Source organism: Triturus cristatus, chromosome 12, assembly GCF_964204655.1.
Source record: "Triturus cristatus chromosome 12, aTriCri1.1, whole genome shotgun sequence".
In the NCBI taxonomy this organism is placed as follows: domain Eukaryota; kingdom Metazoa; phylum Chordata; class Amphibia; order Caudata; family Salamandridae; genus Triturus; species Triturus cristatus.
Genome location: NC_140595.1, coordinates 64,444,046 through 64,463,930, shown reverse-complemented (window position 1 = coordinate 64,463,930; position 19,885 = coordinate 64,444,046). Strand labels below are relative to the sequence as shown.

Genomic DNA, 19,885 nt, shown 5'->3' with positions numbered 1-19,885 from the left:
TATTATATGTAAATTGAAGCATACAGCTTGATATTGTGTGACAATCATGTGAAACTGCCATAAAATTTGCCACTGGAAAAAAAGTTACTGAGCGAAAAACAACAAACATGGGAAAAGCAGCATAAGAAGTGTAATATCCTCACTGGTGTGTGTTTTTAGATAGTTAAATTAATTTGTGTGGGAAAATGTCACCAATGGTGGAATTGGACATTAAAAATATTTTACTTCGTTGGTAGCAAAATTATGAATTTTGCCCAGTTTCTTCAAAGAAATTAGAATGGTTCACACCCGTAGCTATAGGGTGACTACAGGAAGTCTACCAAACACAACAAAAGAGACACAGGTAAGTCATCGAAGGGGGGAGTGGGTACACATGAAAGCCCTTCAAGTGGCAGCAGGCTGTGGTGTTTCAGAGCTATGATAATTAGGGCTGTTTCGTGGAATTTAATGTTTGACATTTCCATGTGTATTTATCCATAATTACTGCTTTCTGTTCTTATTGGTGTTTACAGTTAATTTTGATCTATGAGAAAATAAGTTGTAAAAGATGTATTTCCTTTTGTATTTATCTGATACCTTTACACTCACATGGGTGGCTGTAGGGCTTTAGTGTACTGGGTAGCCGTGTGCAATGAAATAACACACTTGCCTGAAAACACGAACAGATTTTTCTGCATTTATAGATGTAACTCACATCATCCTGCTGCTAATGGAACTCCATTGCCTACCCATGCCGGTATGCACCATCTTCAAAGCCAGCTGTATCATTTACAAAGCCATCACGAACTGCACCCCAATTACCTTGCAGACAATCTCAGCATCTCTGGTGGATCTCAGCACACCCATAGCCAGGATGCAATTAGACTACAGAATAAGAAGTTTAAAAAATAAAAAACAAAGACAAGGCATCAGCCATTTTCCATCTATGAACTCAGAATCTGTAACACCATCCTGTATCCTTCAGAACCACATCAGTGCTGCTCCAGTTTAGGTAAGAGCTGAAGATACACCTCTTTAAAGCACACTACACTACAATGCATTAACGGTCGACAAACCAGCTACTTCTCCGATCACTCGTTGACTTTCTACTTGTTCTTGACCCTGATAGCACTCCGCTGCCTTTTGGCTAGATACAAGGGATAGAAATATGATATTCATACATTTGTACATGTTAAAAACTCAGTAAAAACTAAAAATTGTAACTAGAAATGTAAGTACAGTACCGTCTCCAGGCACCTCTGAAAGGACTGTTGCTTGTTTTGCTGGTTGTAAGTGTGTGTGTACACTAATGCAATCTTATCCGCGTACGAGGGAGCACGTGCCACGGAGATGTGTAATATTATGCTAATAATGCCGGAGAGCTTGCTGAATGGCTCTTGGTAGGGGTCTTTTTATCACTCATTTGTTCCATGTGAACTTAGCTGTGGAATTCCATTCACCAAAAGTGGTCCTTACACTACCAGAAATGACCAAGTGCCCACTTGCCCCTCTTCGCTCTCATTTACCTAAAGCCCTTTACTCTTCTCTGTACGTATGTTAGGTAGCGCAGGGAGTTAAGTGTTGTGACTAATATCTAGTGTAATCTGTTTTGAAATCCATGAAGACTGGCCCAGTCTCTCATTCTTCCTAGGTTGATATATTGAGGTCAGCTGCTAAATTGTGTAATAGTAAAATCGACTATTCAATGTCAGAGGGGATGTCAAAAAACATGAAATTAAGCACTGTATGCAAAAGTTGTTATATATATTTGGAAGCAGCGGGGTACGAAAGGTTTTAGCATTGGCAAATCCTCCAATTAAGTGAATCGTAGGGTTTGCAAATGCTAAAATCCTTTTTCTAATGAACTAAACTAATTTGGTAATTCTGAGACGTTTTACTGAATCGCTAAATTTGCTTGTACAGTAAAGTGGCGTCTTTTAAAGACCTCTGCAAACATAATGGTCTACCTTTGAATAAAACCATGTTATGATAACTTTCACTAACCTAAACCTTCAGTTGCTTAATCAACAAATGTCAACAAAGCCAATAGGCCTCACTTTAATACTTTGAGACCCAGACTACTGGCTGTGCCAATGCTTGTTTGTAAAGTATAGTTTGAAAACTAATTTCAAAATACTGAAGGAAAAGCAAACACAGCTAAAGGTATCACAAAAAGTCACATTGATTTCAATACTTTCAATCTTCATAAATGGCATGGTTTATTTTTTTAAATAATTTTCACCAAGATAAATCTAAACAGAATGTAAAACGAATAAGGAAGTGTCAGTGTTCAAAGGAACCCTTTGCCAAGACCATTTGGTCCTTCACAATAGTCCAGTTACCAAATGGGCGTCCAGGAGAAGAGACATCTCCTGTTAAATTATGCTAAGTACACCTTCAGCCTCAAAACCCATCTGAATGAGTGCGGTAGCCGGAGCTTCGCTCTGTTCCATAAGTGCTTTTGTGTGCCAGGGTCTGTGTTTTCATACAATATGTGGAAAGCAAGCAATAAAACAAAACCAACCAATAATGTATGTAAATGTAATTATACCCAAGTAAAACTGTACCTAGTGCTGTGATTTTATAGACAATCGAGAAGGGGTTGGAGAAACACTGAGAGTGAGCACGGGTGCTGGGATTTTAGGCCAGAACAGAAAACAAAGGAGAGAGAAAGAAAACACATGCACTCTCATGGAGTGCTTAAAGAAATATATAAAAGTAGTTCCCTAAATGTGAGCAGCGGAAGGATACAAGTCAGCCAATCAAAAGAGTAGTAAAGTTTATGCTGCAGCGGAGCAAAAAACACAGGAAGCAGAAGACAAGCCATCAGATAAGCAGCAAGTAAATAAGAGTGGCAGTAAAGTCAACCAATGGTAAGCAGTGGGAGGGCTCTAACCCCACTGTGGGTTTTTGGTATGTCCACACGAGGCTTTCAACTACTGACAGATAAAAGCAGCCTCATAGGCAAGACCTAAACTATTTGTAAGCGGATGCATCTTCCAGCCAACTGAAGGAGAAAAAGCTAAGAAGAAAAGTGTCAAGAAAAGAACAGAAATGAGTCATGAAGCAACTCTGGGCTCAGACCTACTGTGGAGGGATCACGAGTGGTGCCAGAATTTTTGTGAGTCCTAGTAAAATAGAATTTGCCTCTGGCGTACGCTCTATATACTATTAACCAGGCTGTGTTTCAGGCGTTTTTGGTACGATTTGCTTAACCTAGAGGTAGCGCCTGATACCCACAGTCTTACCTCACCTTCAGAAAGTAGCGGTCCTTCGTTGGACTGGCCTCAGACCACATGAAGGCCAACTGGACCCATAATATGAAGTGACCATCAGCCAGTCCTAAACTCCCACCATTTAAGTTCCTTATGAAGACCTACGGGTCTGTGGTCTTAGCCCAATTTTCTTTCAAGCACAATTTTCAATATAGAAACATTTTTACAAGCGAGGATTCTCCCATCAAAACTGTGGTTTTGCAGGTTAAACTCCATAATTTATGGGCGAATCTACTTTTAGAGGACTTTTTCAAAGAATACTCTTTTTTTTGTTGCTTAGAAATGTGTTAATGATCACGAAAATTGCAAAGATTGAATAAAAAAAAACACAATAAAGTTGCTAATAAAAACTTTTGCACCTTTTCACACTAATGCTCTGCTTGGCGCAACGAGGAAAGATGTGCCTGCCAGCCCCATGTCATTTGTTGCTTAACTAGACAGACCGGGTATTCAGTCACCAGCACTTGGTTTTCCAGTGCTTGTAATTTTGCTTTTCCCCATTATAATTTGGGGACTACAAGTCCCAGCATGCACAGGTATTTGAATTGATATTTACAAAATTGTCCAGTCGAAATCTTGTTGAGCGAACGTGAGTTTTCCTCTCCCATTTCTAGCATGTGTTTGCTTCTCTCGTGCCCGGGGTTAACTTCCAAAGTTTCCTGCAGGTCTTGGCGAAAGCTCAATTTCTCCAGGTTGGCAGCGTTTCAAAAGCGTCCCATGCCACTCGTGCCACCTCTGTGTACACTCTGGCGTTTGTGTCGGATTTTGGCCATGATGAAGACAGACAGGACTACAAATACCAGAATGCAACGGGAAAATCCTTACCACAGTATTTCTACGTATGACATAGGCCAATAAAATGACTCTTCAGGCCTGATCTGTCTTTAAAAATATTCCTTGCACATGCCAACATTTTTTCTTTCATTACAACATTATACAAATAATGTGAGAAAGAGTGGGGTTTGTGAAACACTCTGGCTGGTCCAGCGCGCGGTGGAGGAGGTGGGAGAGAGGGCACAGCCTCGTTTTGAAGCTGGGCGGGCTCCTCCTCATCATTAACTTAATTGGGCTTAGCCTCGCAGAGCTGATAATTGGTGCTGTGCGGGGCTGCAGGATTCGTGGCCCACAGACCTTCTCAGCTCGCCTCTTGCACATCCCGAGCCATGGCACAGGAGTCCGCACGCACCACTGGACCCACTTCGGAGCCCGCGAAGACCCCCTCAAAGGAGGGCGCTGAGGTAGGAGTGGAGGGGGGTGTCTGCCGGCGCGGTGTCCTCCCACGTGGAGACCGGCGAGGGGGTGGGGATGGCTACTCATCACAGGGATGAAGTTTAGGGGCGGTGGTTGAGGCGTGTGTGCTTGTGCTCTCAAAAAGGTGGGGGTTGATGCTTGGTTATTAATCAAACAACTGGGGTGCTCTAGTTGTTAGCCAAGAAATATGTTGGCTTTAGTTATCCACAGGAAGTGGTTGGGTGCGGCGCTCTTTACCCAGTGATGTGATGGTGACTTTGATTTTTTTGTGTTGTGGGGGGTTGTTTTGGTGTGTGTGGTGGCGATGTGTTTTTTGTGGGGGGTCGTTTTTTTGTGGTGGTGGTGGTATTTTGTGTGTGGTTATTTTTGTGTTTTTTGTTTTGGTGTACTTTTGTTTTGCGGTGGGGGTTGAGTTCCGTTGGGTGTGGTGGATGGACCTATTACACACGTATGTAAGGCGGGGGTAGCTGGTCACTCTAGGTGGCAGGCAGTGCTGTCTCGGAGTGGGGTCACCGATTTCATTTTGTGTCTTTCCAGAAGAAGCTGGCGGTGGCAACAGACTGCAGACAAGGCGCCCCCCTCCAGTCGCTTTTCGTTCGCGTTTTTACATTCGGCCCCCTGAAATACGTGGTGAGTCTTCAAATCGAATTTTTCAGGAGGGTGGTGGTACCCCAGCCCGGGTACAGAACTGAGAGCGATGGCCTTGGGGTGGGTGAAGAGGCCCGGTCCCATACCTGAAAGGATATATTCTCTTGAATGTCAGTCCCTCAAATACTATTTTTGAGTTCGGTTCTTTTAGCAAAGCGACCAAACTTGCTTCCGATCTTAACAGTGAATATTTGATTTTTTGGAGGGGCTCGGGTTTGTTAGCAGCCTGCACTGACTCCTAAACTTATGCCCCCTGCGTCACTCTGAATTCTGCTTTAATGTAACTAGTTTCCTCCTGCCCTATAACGTTTTGATTTGCTTTTTAGCCCAAAACACAATTTTTTCTTTGTTGCAAGTTTCTTCGTACACACTTAAAAAAAAAAAAATCTTTTTAGCGTCGTTCTTTCTACAACTGGGGAAAATGTGCTGTTTTGACTCAAATCGACATGACCAATCACGGCTCTGTATGTAGAACACGTTTTATTATTGGAGTATTTATAAAACTAGGCCTGGAGCCCCGACTCGCCACTTTATTGCCATAACAATATCTTCTGCTAGGTCTCTGGTATGGAAATCTTACGCTATCAAAGGGCAACTATTTCAAATTAATCCTCTGTCTAGGAAGCGGAGGTAAAGAACTACAGTTCCCAAAATGCATTTCAACTGGAGGATGGCGAGGTGGAATGAACTAGCTGGTCAGTTGCTTGGTTCTATGACGGAAGCCATGATGTAAGAGCACAAACAGCCATGTTTTTTGCGTCAGTCAAGTCTCCATTTTGTTCTGGCAGGAGTTGAATCTAACTTTACCCGTAGTATTTCTTTTTGATGGGATCTGTCATTTCCGACTCCTGAAAGCCTCTTACCTGCAGATGACCCCAGCATGCACCGCAGTTAGAGAATTTCCTGCCGACAGTGAACTTTGTAAACTTTGGCTGCACCTGGAAGTGTGAATGCAACCGCAAGAGGGAGCCACGCTTCCTTTAGTCTGAATATGACCTTAATAATAACCTATTGCCCCACGCATTCAGGGGTACGCCCCCTCTTAGACTAGTTTTCTTTGAAAGGGGAGTTCTGAGGAAAGTCGGGAGCAGGGGGGCTTGTTAAACTTTGAAAGTTAGATTTAATTTCCATAGTATCTCTCTTCACGTGTACATCTCCAACAATCACGTATAGCGCACACTAGTTTTACAGACTGTAGCGCTGCCGTTCACACGATCCATCTTCGAAGCTCCGACAGTCATGCAGGCTTAGGCCGTATACACCTGTTGGGTGGACATAAAACTGTTTAGTGAAGATGGTAGACCAAATAAATGTATGGACGGTTGATGACATAACAAGATTTGCAGCAAGTGCCTTCTGTCATCAAAGAAATAACGTCTTCTGAACTTCAGATGAATTCTCACCGAGGTATCAAAAGTGTTAGAACGAAGATATAACCCAGAACACCAGCTTGCCAGTTTCTGAAAATGCACATTTTCCATGAAATAAACTTGATTTTGGGGAAACTAACGTAACCCAAGAAAGTGTCCCAGTAGCACAAACATATTTCTGAAATAGCTTAGCTTCAGAAAATACATATTTGGCATCGCTTTCTTATAATAATCCTCAGCAGGGTTCGGTAAAGACTGATTCTGCCTGATGTATCGAGTTCAGATTTGATAGAAACCCCTATTAGGATGTTTAGCATTGTGCCAACGGGCACAATTATGCCTCACAAGGTGGTAAACTAAACACATTGATCCAGAGTGCGGCCACTTTATGAATTTTTCTGCCCGCGCATTGGACCTGCCCACTCTGGTGCCCTCTTCTCCTGTTCTGAAGCCTTTTCCCTCAAACCCCGTGCGGTGTTTTTCATTGTTTGTTTCCTCCTTCCAGTTTAAGGTGCTGCAGAAGATGATGTCTCTAGTTGGCTTTTCCGTGGCAGTGGAAGATGTGGGCAGTGCGGACCTACAGACCACCTCGCCCACCTCTAGGCGCGTTATTACCGGGAAGAAGCGATTGGGCAGGCTGGCACGCTTCCTCCTCTCCGTCGCCCCACAGAGGCTACAGACCGCCCTGGGTTACCCGGTGTCCAAAGGCCTTGGAGATGGAGATGTGTCTGATGGTAAGCCTTCCTGTTTCCATCGAGGTGCAGGGCCTGCTTTTGGGTGGATACAGGGTTGTTGCTTGTGTAGTGCATTGGTGCCACTTAAAGTCTGTGCATACCTGGGTGTCTTTGGGTGAAGTGTGGTCTCCAGGTTGTTTCTTATGGGTGCTCCTTTGGCGGAAGAGCATCTTGAAGGAATATCTGGAGGCCCGACGAGCTCACTCCTTCCACTCTGCTTGACACTGAGGCTTTGGCCCTGGATCTAATTGGTTGTGACTGACATGGCACTTTTCAACAAGAGCAACCTTTGCTTGCTTCAACCCATGTTTCACATTCTCCATAGTCCCTCATTAACATGGTAATCTCTTGACTTTTTTGCTTTCTGCGTAGAATTGGATATCTTTTTGAAGTTGGCCGGGCAAGCTGTTGACATGTCATGCATTGCAATGGAAGTTGGGTTGATGTAGAAGATGAAGGCCATTGGGAGTAGATTTGTGTAGTAATTGATGTATTTGTGTTCATATGCATAGATATTTAGGAAAAGGGTGGAAGACAGAGGGGTGAAGTCTCAGTGTACCTGGGGAGAAGGGATGCGGGGTCCATACATTTGTGCATCAGTATGGAAAAAGGAGTCTAGTAGTGAGTGTTCACATAACTGGAATAGAAGTGCAGATATCCTTACTGGAAAAGATTGCCCATCTGTAGGAAGGTAGGTTCCTTCTGCATGGTTACCCCCAATTTTTGCCTGGTGCTAATCTGTATTTTGACTAGTCTGACTTGGATCCTGCTAATTAGGACCCCAGTCTATCTGCTTTCTCCCTAAACTGTTAAGTTCAGTCCTTGGGCACATCCCACATTGGATACTGGGGTACCCTTTTAAGTCCCAAGTATATGGTACTAAGGTACCCAGGGCATAGGTACCCCAGAGGTCTCCCATGGGCTGAAGCATGTATTATGCCACCCTTGAGAGACCATTCAAAATGGAACTACGGGCCTGCCATTTCAGCCTGTGTAAGCTGGTGCTAGCACAACTTAGTAAAGCGATTGGTTTCCTATATCTAGTCACTGCATTCAAAACCTGTAAGTCACCCCTTTAGCAGGCCTTTGCAATCCTGAAGGCAGGGTGTTTGGTTCTAAGTGAGAGGGTGCCCCTGCATGACCAGGACACCCCTGCAGCCTACGGAGTTCATTCTCCCAGGTTGTCAGTGAAGCAGCCATATACTATATACAGGAGCACCATGTAATTACGCGATGACATCTCAAACTGCTTCAACAAATCCTATCATGTTTGGTATCAAACATGTTGGAATCATACCCCCCAAACCGTAAACTGTGTGGGAGGTATGATTTCAAGCACTGGAAGAGCCCTCTTAGTTTCTCAGTGTTCCCGGTGCCAACCTTCTAGATCCAGACAGCAGCACAAAATGGTTGCTGCCGACCAGGCAAACATTAAGCCCTCCTGCTGCTGAGCCAATCTCGAGCAGAGGAAGGTGGAAGAAATAGGTATCCTGTCGCAGGGAGGTGTGACACTGGATTTAGTGTATTGGGACCGGGTGGGTGTGCTTGCCAGAAAGTCTGCATGAGGGGTGCATTTGGTGTTTCTGTGCATAGTCTAGTTCTGAGAGCCATTGTCTCCAGCTCTGGTGTGAAACTGGACATGGTAGTAACCTTCCCAACCCTTTCCCTGGGGTACTTCAGGGCTTACCTGGGTGTAGGTCCCTGGATCCGTTGTGGGATAAGAGTCAGATCAGACAGCACTTCTACCGTCTGGGCACTCTGGACTTCATTTGGGCAGACTTTGTCTCCTTTCCAGTCTGCGGCATAGTCTGTGTCTGTGCTTTATTCATGAACCTTCCAAGGCCTGTGAAGCTTCAAAGACACCTGAAGAAATCTCCCTTGGAGTGAAGGAGTCACTCCCCTGCATTTGTAAGTACCTCAGCCACGTCGACCAGTCTGCAGATCCTGAGCTGCTCCGGACTCCATTGGCTCTGCAACACAGATCATGGTTTTCCACAGCTCCCAAGGCCTGCACTGCCCTCTCGCCAAGTTTGAGGCCAGTATCCCTCATGGGGGTTGCATAAACTGAACCCCTGTGCACCGCGTCCAACTTGCAGTTTCAAAGGTCTTGTTGGCTTCCTTCAAAGATCAAAAACAGTTGATGGACAGAATGCAGAAAACAGTTGATGGACAGAATGCAGAACAATGTCATACATTCACCTCGGTACAGAGATCTGGGCATAAATCCATTGTTTTTTGTTCACAATGCCATTCCAGTTTGAACCCAGCCATATGCAAATCAGTCTTGACCCTGTGCCTCATGGGAACAGTTCAGCCTGAACTGCCAGGCCAGGTCCTCCCTGGACTGGAAACAAGCATCCTAGGACCGATTTCGGGGTTTCACCCCTCTTCTTAGTTTGCTTTGTTCGCCCTAAGTTGACATAGTATGCCCAGACATGGGTCCCTTGCTTACTTTGCCACTGGATTCAAGCTAGCCTGGCTGATGGCTGTTAGCCTGAAACTGGTCCCAGGATGCTTGTTTCCGGTCCAGGGAAGACATGGCTTGGCAGTTCTGGTTGGACTGTTGCCATGAGGCACAGGGTCAAGTCTGATTTGCATATAGCTGTGTCTGTACTGGGGTGGCAAAGTGAGCTAAAGAGTGATGATGGATTCAACCCAGATCTGTGACTGGGGATGAGTGTTAGAAAAGTTTCAGCGCTCCGTCCATCATCTCCTTGTGTTTGCTTCCTTAAAAGATCATCTTCGGGCTCCACATAGCCCCAACCTAGAGCATCTCCTGTGACCAGAATCTTCAGCCACACCACACTGCATCGTGGCCTGTATCTTTTGGTGAGCTCTTTGAGGCCCTCTTGTGAATCCTGTGCCTCTGGCCTGTGGGTCCATTTGAGGGTCACACTAGTTTCATTTGGGCTCCCCTGATTGCTCTGGGCCTGCCCTGCATCCCCTGGACCTTGCTGGTCCCAACATTGCTCCTTCTTTGATTCCTGTGTTGGTTGCATTTGCCAAGGCTTGTTGGTGCTCCTGCTGCACACCGACCCCTCAGCACTCTACATCCTTCATGGAACAGCTCGTGCATGGCTCCTGATCATCCACGGCATCGCCTGGTCCTCACAGCTGCAGAGTAAATGTGCTTGTCATCCATCCTGCGATGGACATTGTATGGCATTCGTCTTCCAAGTCTCCTGGTCACCCATGAGTGACCTACTCTGTCCCCTCTGCTTGCAGGTACCTAATCAAGAATCCATCCTTGGATTCCCCCTGATACATCCCTCTTCCATAGCAGCACTTGTACTGAAGTCCTCCATTGGGTTCGGCGGTTTCCATCACCATTTCAGACGTCTGGACCCGGCTTCCCTGTTCTAGGTAACATGGGTACTAGGGTATCCACGGGTGGGGTGGCTCTCCAACCTTCTGTCTTCCAAGGGGTCCCTCCAAAGTCCACTGGGTAGGGTCCTTAATCTTTAGAAATCCAACCATGACTTGTACCGAGCACGCAGTTGTTTTCCCACACTACACATGCTCTCTGAGGTCTCTTAACTACTTATTTTGGGTGTTTCTGTGGGTCCCCAGTAATTCTACATCCTCATGACCTCATCCTGACAAGAGTCGTGATTCTTATACCACTTTCTTAATATATGGTTGGTTTCTCCGTTTTTGTATTTGAGGAAATGCAGAGAAGGTTAAATAGATGGTCGACACCAAGTAGGCATTTCAAGGTAGTAGAGGTGGGTCTTGATATTGACCTATCAAATGCTATTGTCACTCGGCTGATCTGCAAGGCTGTCCAGGATTGCCCAAGTGTTTGCTGCGCATCAAGCTTGAGTGGTAGAACTATTCAAACTGTCCTAGTTTTGCGTGGCGCTGCCTTTCGATGTCTCCATTGTCTGATCGCACATTTCACAGCCCCTCTTTGTGAATAGTACTCTTTAGTTTGTTGCTTGTAGGATTTGTTCCTGTGACCCAGCTGTCTGAATTCAGATAACTGGATAAATGGCATAAACACTGATGTTGGGACCTTCCCTTAATTATGGCACTTTGCGAATGTGTAATTGTCACATTTGTGAGTTAGTGTTCAGTGTCCCTAATTTTTGTTTGTGGAGATGTATTCTATAACATGAGCATGTCCATACAGTTCTTTCAGGAATTTACTAGAATTTGGTTGTCTAATGGAATCCATATGCATTTGCCAAATTTTACAACATTTTGATACCTGAACTATGCAGCACTCAACAAAAATAAATTGAGCATCATTGATCAGTTTGGCAAGTTTCCTTCAGTAAATAAGTGGAAAATGCTGGCCTAATCCGTGTCTTTATATACCCATATCTTACCTGGAGTTCTGTACCTACCTTTGGTCTCGGTTACGAGTGGTCACTTGACTACTAAGCTCCAAAATGCTCGAGCATCGAAGGATGCAGAGAAGTCAACAGAATGCATACAGTCAGTTCTAAAATTATCCTTTGCATCGGCTTTCCTTCAGGCCTTGCGAGTAAAACAATTGACCACATTAGTGGTGTGGTTTTCTGGCTATTTCTTGATCTGAAAATATTCTATGTACAAGCTTAAATGGTGTCCAACCTTGAGTAGTGCCTCAGTAACTTCACCCCTGCCACCTTGTCAATGGTTTTCATTGATGGTCCCTATCTCAAACCACTGTCAAGGTCACCGTGCAGAATTTGACCTTCATGTTGTCCCAGTGGAATTGCCTTCTAGCTGATCAATGTTTCTTGTTGCACTACTTCTCCCAGGTTGACTTTCTAATGTATTTCCTTGCGTCTCTTTTCAAACGGGATTTGGAAAACTCAAGTGTATTATGCCTTATTGGAATGGTTGCGGAATTGCTTAATTTGTGCAAAAAGAGGTTCAGATAATGAAGTGGCTTGTAGTTGAGATGTGACTTTCCCCCCTCAGCAACTCATGTCTACACTCGTTTATTAAACTTAGTTGGCCAATTGGATTGGCGCTTGCTGGCGTTAGAAAGCCCAGTCACTGCAGTGTGATTCTGTTTGATGCTGGCGTGATACCTGCTTTGCCATGACGGGCGTGGGTGTGCAGCTCCAGCGTGATCCAAGTAGGGTATCAGGGCACTATCTCGGGAGGTCTCACCCTTCTCTCATGCCATGCTGCTGATGCCTCCTAAGAGGTAGTGTTGAATGATGTGATGAGTTCACTTTACAAGGTCTGTAATACTTGCTTTATCTTGTACATGTCGCGATTTAGAAATGTCTTTGCCATAACTCTCTCGTCCTTCTGTCAGAGGTGAGGCAGTCTCCCACCAAGCCCTGTGGCAAGGGGAGCAAGAGGAAAGCGGAAGACTTGGTCTTGGAGGAGCAGCAGTCCTGGATCGAGGCGCTGGCCGAAGACTTGCCGGATGAGAACGATGAGGGCGATGTGACGTACCAGGTAGGGACAGGCCAAGAGGTGATGTGAGCCACACTGGTCTTACAGCTGTGCCATACTGCCCAGAGGTTAGCCACAACATGAGCAGCCCTACTGACCAGGACCAGAGGCAGCCAAAGCGTGTAACGGCCACAGGGGTTCGAGGAGATGTGCATCGCAAGATTACAATATAAATTAAACCGTGCCCACACACCACCTAGATTAAGTAATTTTCACAAAATATCACAATCCAATTTACAACCAGAATTTGTGCTCCACATATTACACAAACCATACACATTCAAATAATGGTAACACAAATGCTGGCAAAGATTCTTAAATTTCAGTTGAATCCACACAATGTTCCTTTCCAATTTGCCGGTAGTATTGTAATCTTGTGATGCGCATTTACATTCGCTCCTGGAACCTTGTGGCTTTTCTATTTACTTTCCACAGAGCCTTTCCTGTGCAATGGGGAAAGGCCGTCCCTGCCCAGAGGCTGATATTTCTGTGCTTTACCAGGATATATAACTCTTATTTCAAATAGGAGGACAAGATCTAATGATTTTTCCTTTTTTATGCAGTTATGGCATAATGCCGTTAACCTTCTGGATGATAATTTTGCTTCTGCAAAAATTTTCAACATACCAGCATTCTTTTTAATCACTGCCCATCCCACCACCTTCCTCGCAGTGGGTCCCTGATGGCCAATCTCACCCCTTGTGCTGGAAGTTCACTACCGGGTAACTTCTGAGCACGCTTCCGACTATTTAAAAGATGGATCAACTCACGATTAGGGTTGAAATTGACTCCCTAACTGGTGTAGGCGAAACATTGGGCTTTGAGGGACGGAAGGGTTGGACGAACCCTGTGTTTTGGGAGTCAAATATGCGACTGTTTAGCCTGAGGTTGTAAAAGTTAATCTGTTTTTGGCTGCGTTTTTTTTTTTGGGGGGGTGGGTGACTGGGTCTATGTATGCATGCAAATGTGTATATATTAGTGACGGGATCCCTTGAATGATAGTTTAGTCTGACCTGCAAGAAAGGAGATTCAAAGTGCAACGTTGAATTTGAAGCTGGTAAAGAACTTGCATTACTGTCAGTTCACTAAATCTGCTTTTTATGTGGGTAGGGTACAAAGATCTAGGGTGGCGAAAGTCTGTGGACCATCTAAAAGTTATGCAAGTGATTTACTGGAATGCGAAGTAGCCAATTTATAGTTCAGATTGTGCATGTCATTCACGTTTCTTGAAGTTAGTGATTAATGACGTTTGCTCTGCCTGTGTGGGTCAGTCTGTTCTTTAGCGTGTAAAGATACTGAAGACACAGGAGAGGTGAAGTGTCTCATACAGAACCGAAACTGGCTTCTATCCATTGGATTCCCTGTCAAGTCGCACTCTTCGCTGTTGGTGCCTGCTCCTTGCCCAGTCGATTGAGGCCAGACTTTCTTTTCTGAGCATTCGATCCAAGTCTTGTAACTGGAAAGATTTGTTTGCACGATCGGTTGTAAAGATCTCGATCTAACTTGCTTGCTAAGTTTCCAAAATGTTTGCTAAGTCAGGTTTCCCAACTGTTTCTTCTTCCCACTATTTGAAGAGGCGGGCACCTCAGCAATTGAATTTAGCTCCACGGAGGAGCTAGGTGCACTAGGAATTCTTCAATTTGGGTGAAATTCAGATTGGACTGACCATTCCAGCAGGTTGGTAACTACTCTATTTGTTTCTGCTCTTTCCCAGCTCAGCAAATCAGAGACAGACAGTGAGGAGTACCAGTCCAAGAATGATACGGAGAGCGACCTTGAGTTTGAGGAAAAAGATGGCGTAATCATGCTGAAAGAATCTGCTCCAGAGGTAAGTATTTTGGCAACAAAACCTCAGCGGTGCTTCTTGGTGATGCGCTACGAGCAATGGTGCTTCTTGGCGATGCGCCACGAGCAACGGTGCTTCTCGGCGAGGTGCTGACCCCTGCTGCTGTGCCTGTGATTAGCGGTGCTAAAATGGACTGTATGAAGTCGGAAGGGTGCTAAAAGCATCGAGGGGCTGCTAGTAGTGAGACTTGTAAGAGAATGTGGATCTGTGGCCAGTCAAGCCTTTAATAGAGTATCGATCAACTGTCCTAGAGAGCTATATGGAAGCATTAACCGCCTGGCAGTAGAATAAGGCCCATATGGATCTATCAACCTGCTGCGTGTAGAAGGCCTGCATGGAACCGCTGTTAGTAGAATGAGTGGGTATTTGAGGCGTGTTCTGTAGGTTAAGTTTCATATGAATTTCTATAATCAAGACGACGGTAGTCCCTGAAATGTTCACATCTTAAATAAGAGGAACTTTAATGTAGATAATTGAAAGGCTTGTACGGTGATGCGCCCCATAAGACCAATGCTGTAAACTTTACTTCTGCTGTGATTTTTTTATTGCCCCAAGCTATCTGTATTACGCCCCCTCTATTACAGACAACACCTATTTGTAGTTTGGTGATCCCTTGTGTGAACCGCGCACCTATCGACTGCATCCCTATGGGTGGGACTCTTTGCTCGCTGCTTCCATTCATGGCTTGCAAACTGAATTGCTTTTGTCCATTCTCCATTTCAAGCCTTGTCATTGCAGTATGTGGAATCTTATTAAAAATATGGTAGTTATGACTCTAGCCCCATCGCCTCGAGGACCCACTGTGTCCAGCCCTTGACCATGTAGTGCTGCTAGACCAGGTCAGTGATAAAGGGCCCAGCATCTCTCCTGGCTGTAATCCATGGAAGTCGGTGCAGTGCTATTGTCTAGCTATTCCCGGCGAGTGAGGAACATATGTTGGTCCTGTTCGTGGATGGTGCTACTGAAAGATGTAGATGAAGGGTACGTGACCGTAACCTGTAGTGATGGGGCGTAGACTGCGGCGCAAGCCTATGCTGGAAAAAGTGGATCTAGATGCTCATGCTCAAAGCTGGCAGCTTTATCGTTGTGGTTTAGTTTCCTTTTACAGCTGTTGCATGGGTTTGTTGGTCTTCTGACTGCCCACCTGCAAAGCAAGAACTCCGAACTGTATAATCTGAGGGTTAAACGGGCGTGGCATCTGACCACTCCTTTGTGGAAGGGTCTCTTACCCTGTTGCCCATTTTATAATAATGGATTGAGGCATGAATGTGCTCTAGGTCGGTGAATGCCAATTTTGTTGGGAAAATCTTAGGGGTGTTGGATGACTTCATTTGCATAGAATTAATGTAAGGTTCTGTACTTTGTCCTACTCTACAACCCTCAACCAAGCTGTACCTCCTGCAGGAAAACTAGCACCCCTACATCTTGCCTGGCCTTCTTACAGCTTTGCTACTGGATTCAAGCTAGCCTGGTTGATGAGGGCTGATGGCCCGAAACCGGTCCCAGGATGCTGGTTTCTTGTCTAGGGAAGACATGACTTGGCAGTTCGAGCTGGACTGTTCCCATGAAGCACAGGGTCAGACTGATTTGCATATAGCTGTGTCTGAACTGGGGTGGCGGAGTGAGCTAAATAACTATGATGGATTCAACCCAGATCTGTGACTTGGGGTGAGTGTCTGAAAAGTTTCAGCGCTCTGTCCATCTCCTGGTTTACACTCTCCTAGCTGTCTCGGGCCCTTCCATGGAGTAAAGCCATAACACTTGTCGTCTGCTCTGAATCCGATAAGCACACCTATGCTGCCACGCTTCCTGGCCTCCTTACTGATCTGCAAGCAGTGCTTGATTTGAGCCAGTTGTTGCTGGTGGGGCGCACTTATTTTCCCTCAAATATTTAGCAAGAAAGTGAAAGGGGGGGAAAAAATACAAAGGGGAAGGAAAGGTGGGAGGAGAGACAGGGGAAAAAGCAGGCATCTCCAAGAGTTGGATAAAGGAACTGGGAGTGTCTGGTAGCGGATTCAAGAGATGAGGTGGATTCAAGACTACGTGCCTACATTTGATAGCACACCTGGCGTAATTCTAATCTGAGCTGTGTCTACCAGCAATCTTTTTTGCAAATTTTGCACGGTCTGGAAGTGAACCATGGATGTGGCCAACATTACGCTATTTCTCAGAAGAGGAATTGATTGCGCTCGATCTGTGTTTTCAGAAATGTTGAAGCGGAGTATGGACTACAAGATTTGAGATGAGGTTGAAAGCTGGATGAAGGTCCTTATCCAGATGTTTTTTTGATTGACAATTGCCCTAGAAGAACATGGGGTAGACCTTTCAGGCTCTTGGGGCTTGTGGCGTGTCATGTGCTTGCTGTCATGTTGCTTCCTGATGTCTGTACTCTCCACTTTAGGATGCTTCTGACGAAAAGGCTGTGGTGAATGGGGAGACGCCGGCGAGTGGAGATGCAGTGAATGGAGATGCAGTGAATGGAGACTTAACGAATGGAGCGCCGGAGAACATGTCGAATGGCGATCCAGAGCAGAATCCCAAGTCAACGGGTAAGTATCTTTCCCTTTCAGCACATGGGTTTTGGTTTCATGGGTATAATCGCTGGAGGGACTTGAGGGATGGCTTCCACCACTTTAGAGTGCTGTGCAAAAAAATATTCAGTGGCCTTGTTTTGCTAGATTTTCTTTAACGTGATTTAGTGACCATCTAGTACAGTGGTCTCTACGTTATATTGCTGCGCTGCCTCCTGCTTCAGACAAAAATAATCTGGCTACCCCAGAGTGACAAACATATATATTTTATACCCATTCTATAAAGTGGTCACCTACATGTTTCCCAATTCTAACGTTACATTTACATTGTAATCCCTTTTCAAATACTTGGTTGTCAACATGCCATTGGCTGACTAGTATCCCTTAAAGGCTAAAATGGTCCAGTGTGCGCCTGTATCAAATGAGGGGCCTTTTGGGGTTACCTGGAACCGCCCCACACTTTGACACCCACTCCTATACAGGTCACGAATGTCAAGACATTACTGATGGGCCATTACAGTCCTCCCTGACACTTTCCTTCACTTACACCACAGTACTGTTTTACACATGTCTGTTTCCCTTCCACCAGGGGCCAGTGGAAATGCTTATCTTGCCTAGAGCCTGGTGCTTTCTCCCACGCTGTGATCAATTCAGGCACCCCCTGTGGGGGCCCGCCCCACAGTTTGAAGACCTCTGACCTAATAGCTTGGTGTGCAAATCAATCCGGATTTATATAGCTCTGCTAATCACCCGATTCGGCATCCAGGCCCTTGCAGGGCCAGTAGACCTATTCGATCAGCCATGTCTTGAGTGTTCGGAATTCCGGAAGTGAGGTGATGGTCCAGATGTACTTGGAGGTTTTTATTTTCCAGGATGTAGTCTTTTTCTTCACTAATGTCATGCTGTGCATGTAGCAAATCAAAGGCACAAAGTGCAGGAGGGTGACGCATGCAAAGTGGAGCTTCGGTATGTGTTCTGACCTTCCGAGGGGCTGAACTCCATTGTTTAAAGACCAGTCACCCTCTTGAGGTCTATTACACCCTGTCGCAAGGAGTACATGGCAGCCTGAAGTCTGTCCAGCTCAAGGAGTAGGGAGTGGTGCAGCAGGTGCAAATGTTAGACAAAAGCCTCTTGGCCGAGTGAAACGAATACTTAACAGTGAGTCATGGCATGTGGGATAATGTCACTGGCCCTGCAAGGTTAGTCATAGTTCAAACGCTAAACCGCATATGGTGAACTGTCCTTTCTGCAGTCCTAAGGTGCCGGTTGTGCATCTTTTGTTCTGCATCAAGTCTGTTTAATACTGTCCTTAATAATCGGTGCTTAATTTGCAAAAAATAAGTGCCTGGGCTCATCAGACCACCTTGTTCCAAACATTGCCCCTGCCAGCGATAGTAACACAAGTACTAACCATAAAACTCCAAGTGTGACAGTTCGGACTACTTCAGGCCCCCAAAGCTATAAGAATTGTGTGGGTTGCAGGTAATATTAATTTTTAATGTGTTATGTTAATTATCAACTGCCATCTCTAAATTAGCCAGACTGCACCACCTTGTGCAGTCTGTTACAGGCCCCCGGTGCGGACCATGAGGTGCCAGTGCTGAGCACAGGAAAACACAGGCCCAAATTAAGCACTATTAAGAACACAGTACCTGCACATAGATTGGACTAACCTTTTTGTCCAAGTCTTGGTTGAAGTGTTTGGGTGCAACTAGAATTTGCCAGTGCTGAAAAGAGCTTGTACTGGGCGTAGTTCTGTCTTCCAGTTGAGTTTGGAGCGATGAGGCATGCGATGACTTAGGAATTTTTATTACGGTAGCGGGCTGTGGACATGAATCTGGATACGCAAGTGTCCTGGATCAGAATTTTTTAGTGCACCAGTCAGTTTTAAGTGATGCACTTGCTAATGGCCAGTGGATTAACTAGCACGCCATACATCCTCAAGATTATTTTATTAGCCACCCATGAAGTGTACGTTGCCACACTTACATTGATCCCACATTACTGAGCGCCCCCGCCCCCACTGTCTTGCACCTCCACTTTTCTATTCTACGGTGTCTACTGGTTTGTATAGCAATCCTCATAGGGACTCCTATGTCACTCATGGAGGGCTCTAGAAATGTGGTGGTCACAATACCAGTTGACTGAGTCTTTTTCCTTTTTGTTTCCCCAGAATGAGATGATGAATGAGATTGTCTGGATCTTCAGCCACTGTCAAGCTTTCGCGTGGAGCCAGAAGACCGTTTTCTGACTGTGGATTGTCTGGGGCTTCACCGCTCTGTGATGGGTCTCGTCTACGTCTATCCTGTATGCAGTTTCAACATCTAGTGTTAGCATAAGTCTGAGTCCATCCAAACGTATAGCGGATTGTGTATATTTACAGAACTAAGAATGTAATCAATAAACGTAATTTTTCATGTCGCTCATCCTTGTGTTCATTTGCTTTATTAAATAGCCCTAGATTCTTGGAGACTAAATGGCTGTTCAATCCTGTCTTTTTTTTTTTTTTTTTTTTTTTTTTTTTTTTGTTTTTGTCCTCCTCTCACCAAAGACTTTCACAGATTTAACAAGCCAAATGTTTTCATTCCTGGGGGCCCCTTTAGCTCGCTGTTTCCGTCTAGGCCCCACGGCCTTCCTCACGTATTTGAGGACTGGTGTAATCATGGGACCTTAGGGGATGGAGCACTTTTAGATCTTATTTCATTGATCAAATACGTCTGTCGTGCCCATCCTGTCTGGGGCTGCCAGGTGCTGGATAGGCTATCCTCCCTGGTGTCTTGATCTAACAGTGCCATGCTGAGAGCAGCTCTCAGCCATTCTTCCTTACCCGGAGGGGTGGTATCTTTTCACT

General features: G+C 45.2%; 1 protein-coding gene across 2 annotated transcripts; it reads left to right on the top strand.

Annotated features, from left to right (window-relative positions):
- The first annotated feature begins 4,317 nt into the window (after positions 1–4,317).
- LOC146772493 (uncharacterized) lies at positions 4,318–19,460 on the top strand. 2 transcript variants are annotated; one of them, XM_085639854.1, is made up of 7 exons: positions 4,318–4,492; positions 5,046–5,135; positions 7,029–7,257; positions 12,515–12,660; positions 14,372–14,485; positions 16,905–17,052; positions 19,208–19,460. In XM_085639854.1, exons 1-7 carry the CDS (start codon positions 4,418–4,420, stop codon positions 19,210–19,212), a joined length of 807 nt encoding a protein of 268 aa, XP_085495980.1. In that variant the 5' UTR covers positions 4,318–4,417; the 3' UTR covers positions 19,213–19,460. The 2 variants fall into 2 exon arrangements, with proteins under 2 accessions (XP_085495980.1, XP_085495979.1); XM_085639853.1 differs by having other exon boundaries at positions 4,320–4,492; positions 5,043–5,135.
- The last annotated feature ends 425 nt before the right edge of the window (positions 19,461–19,885 follow it).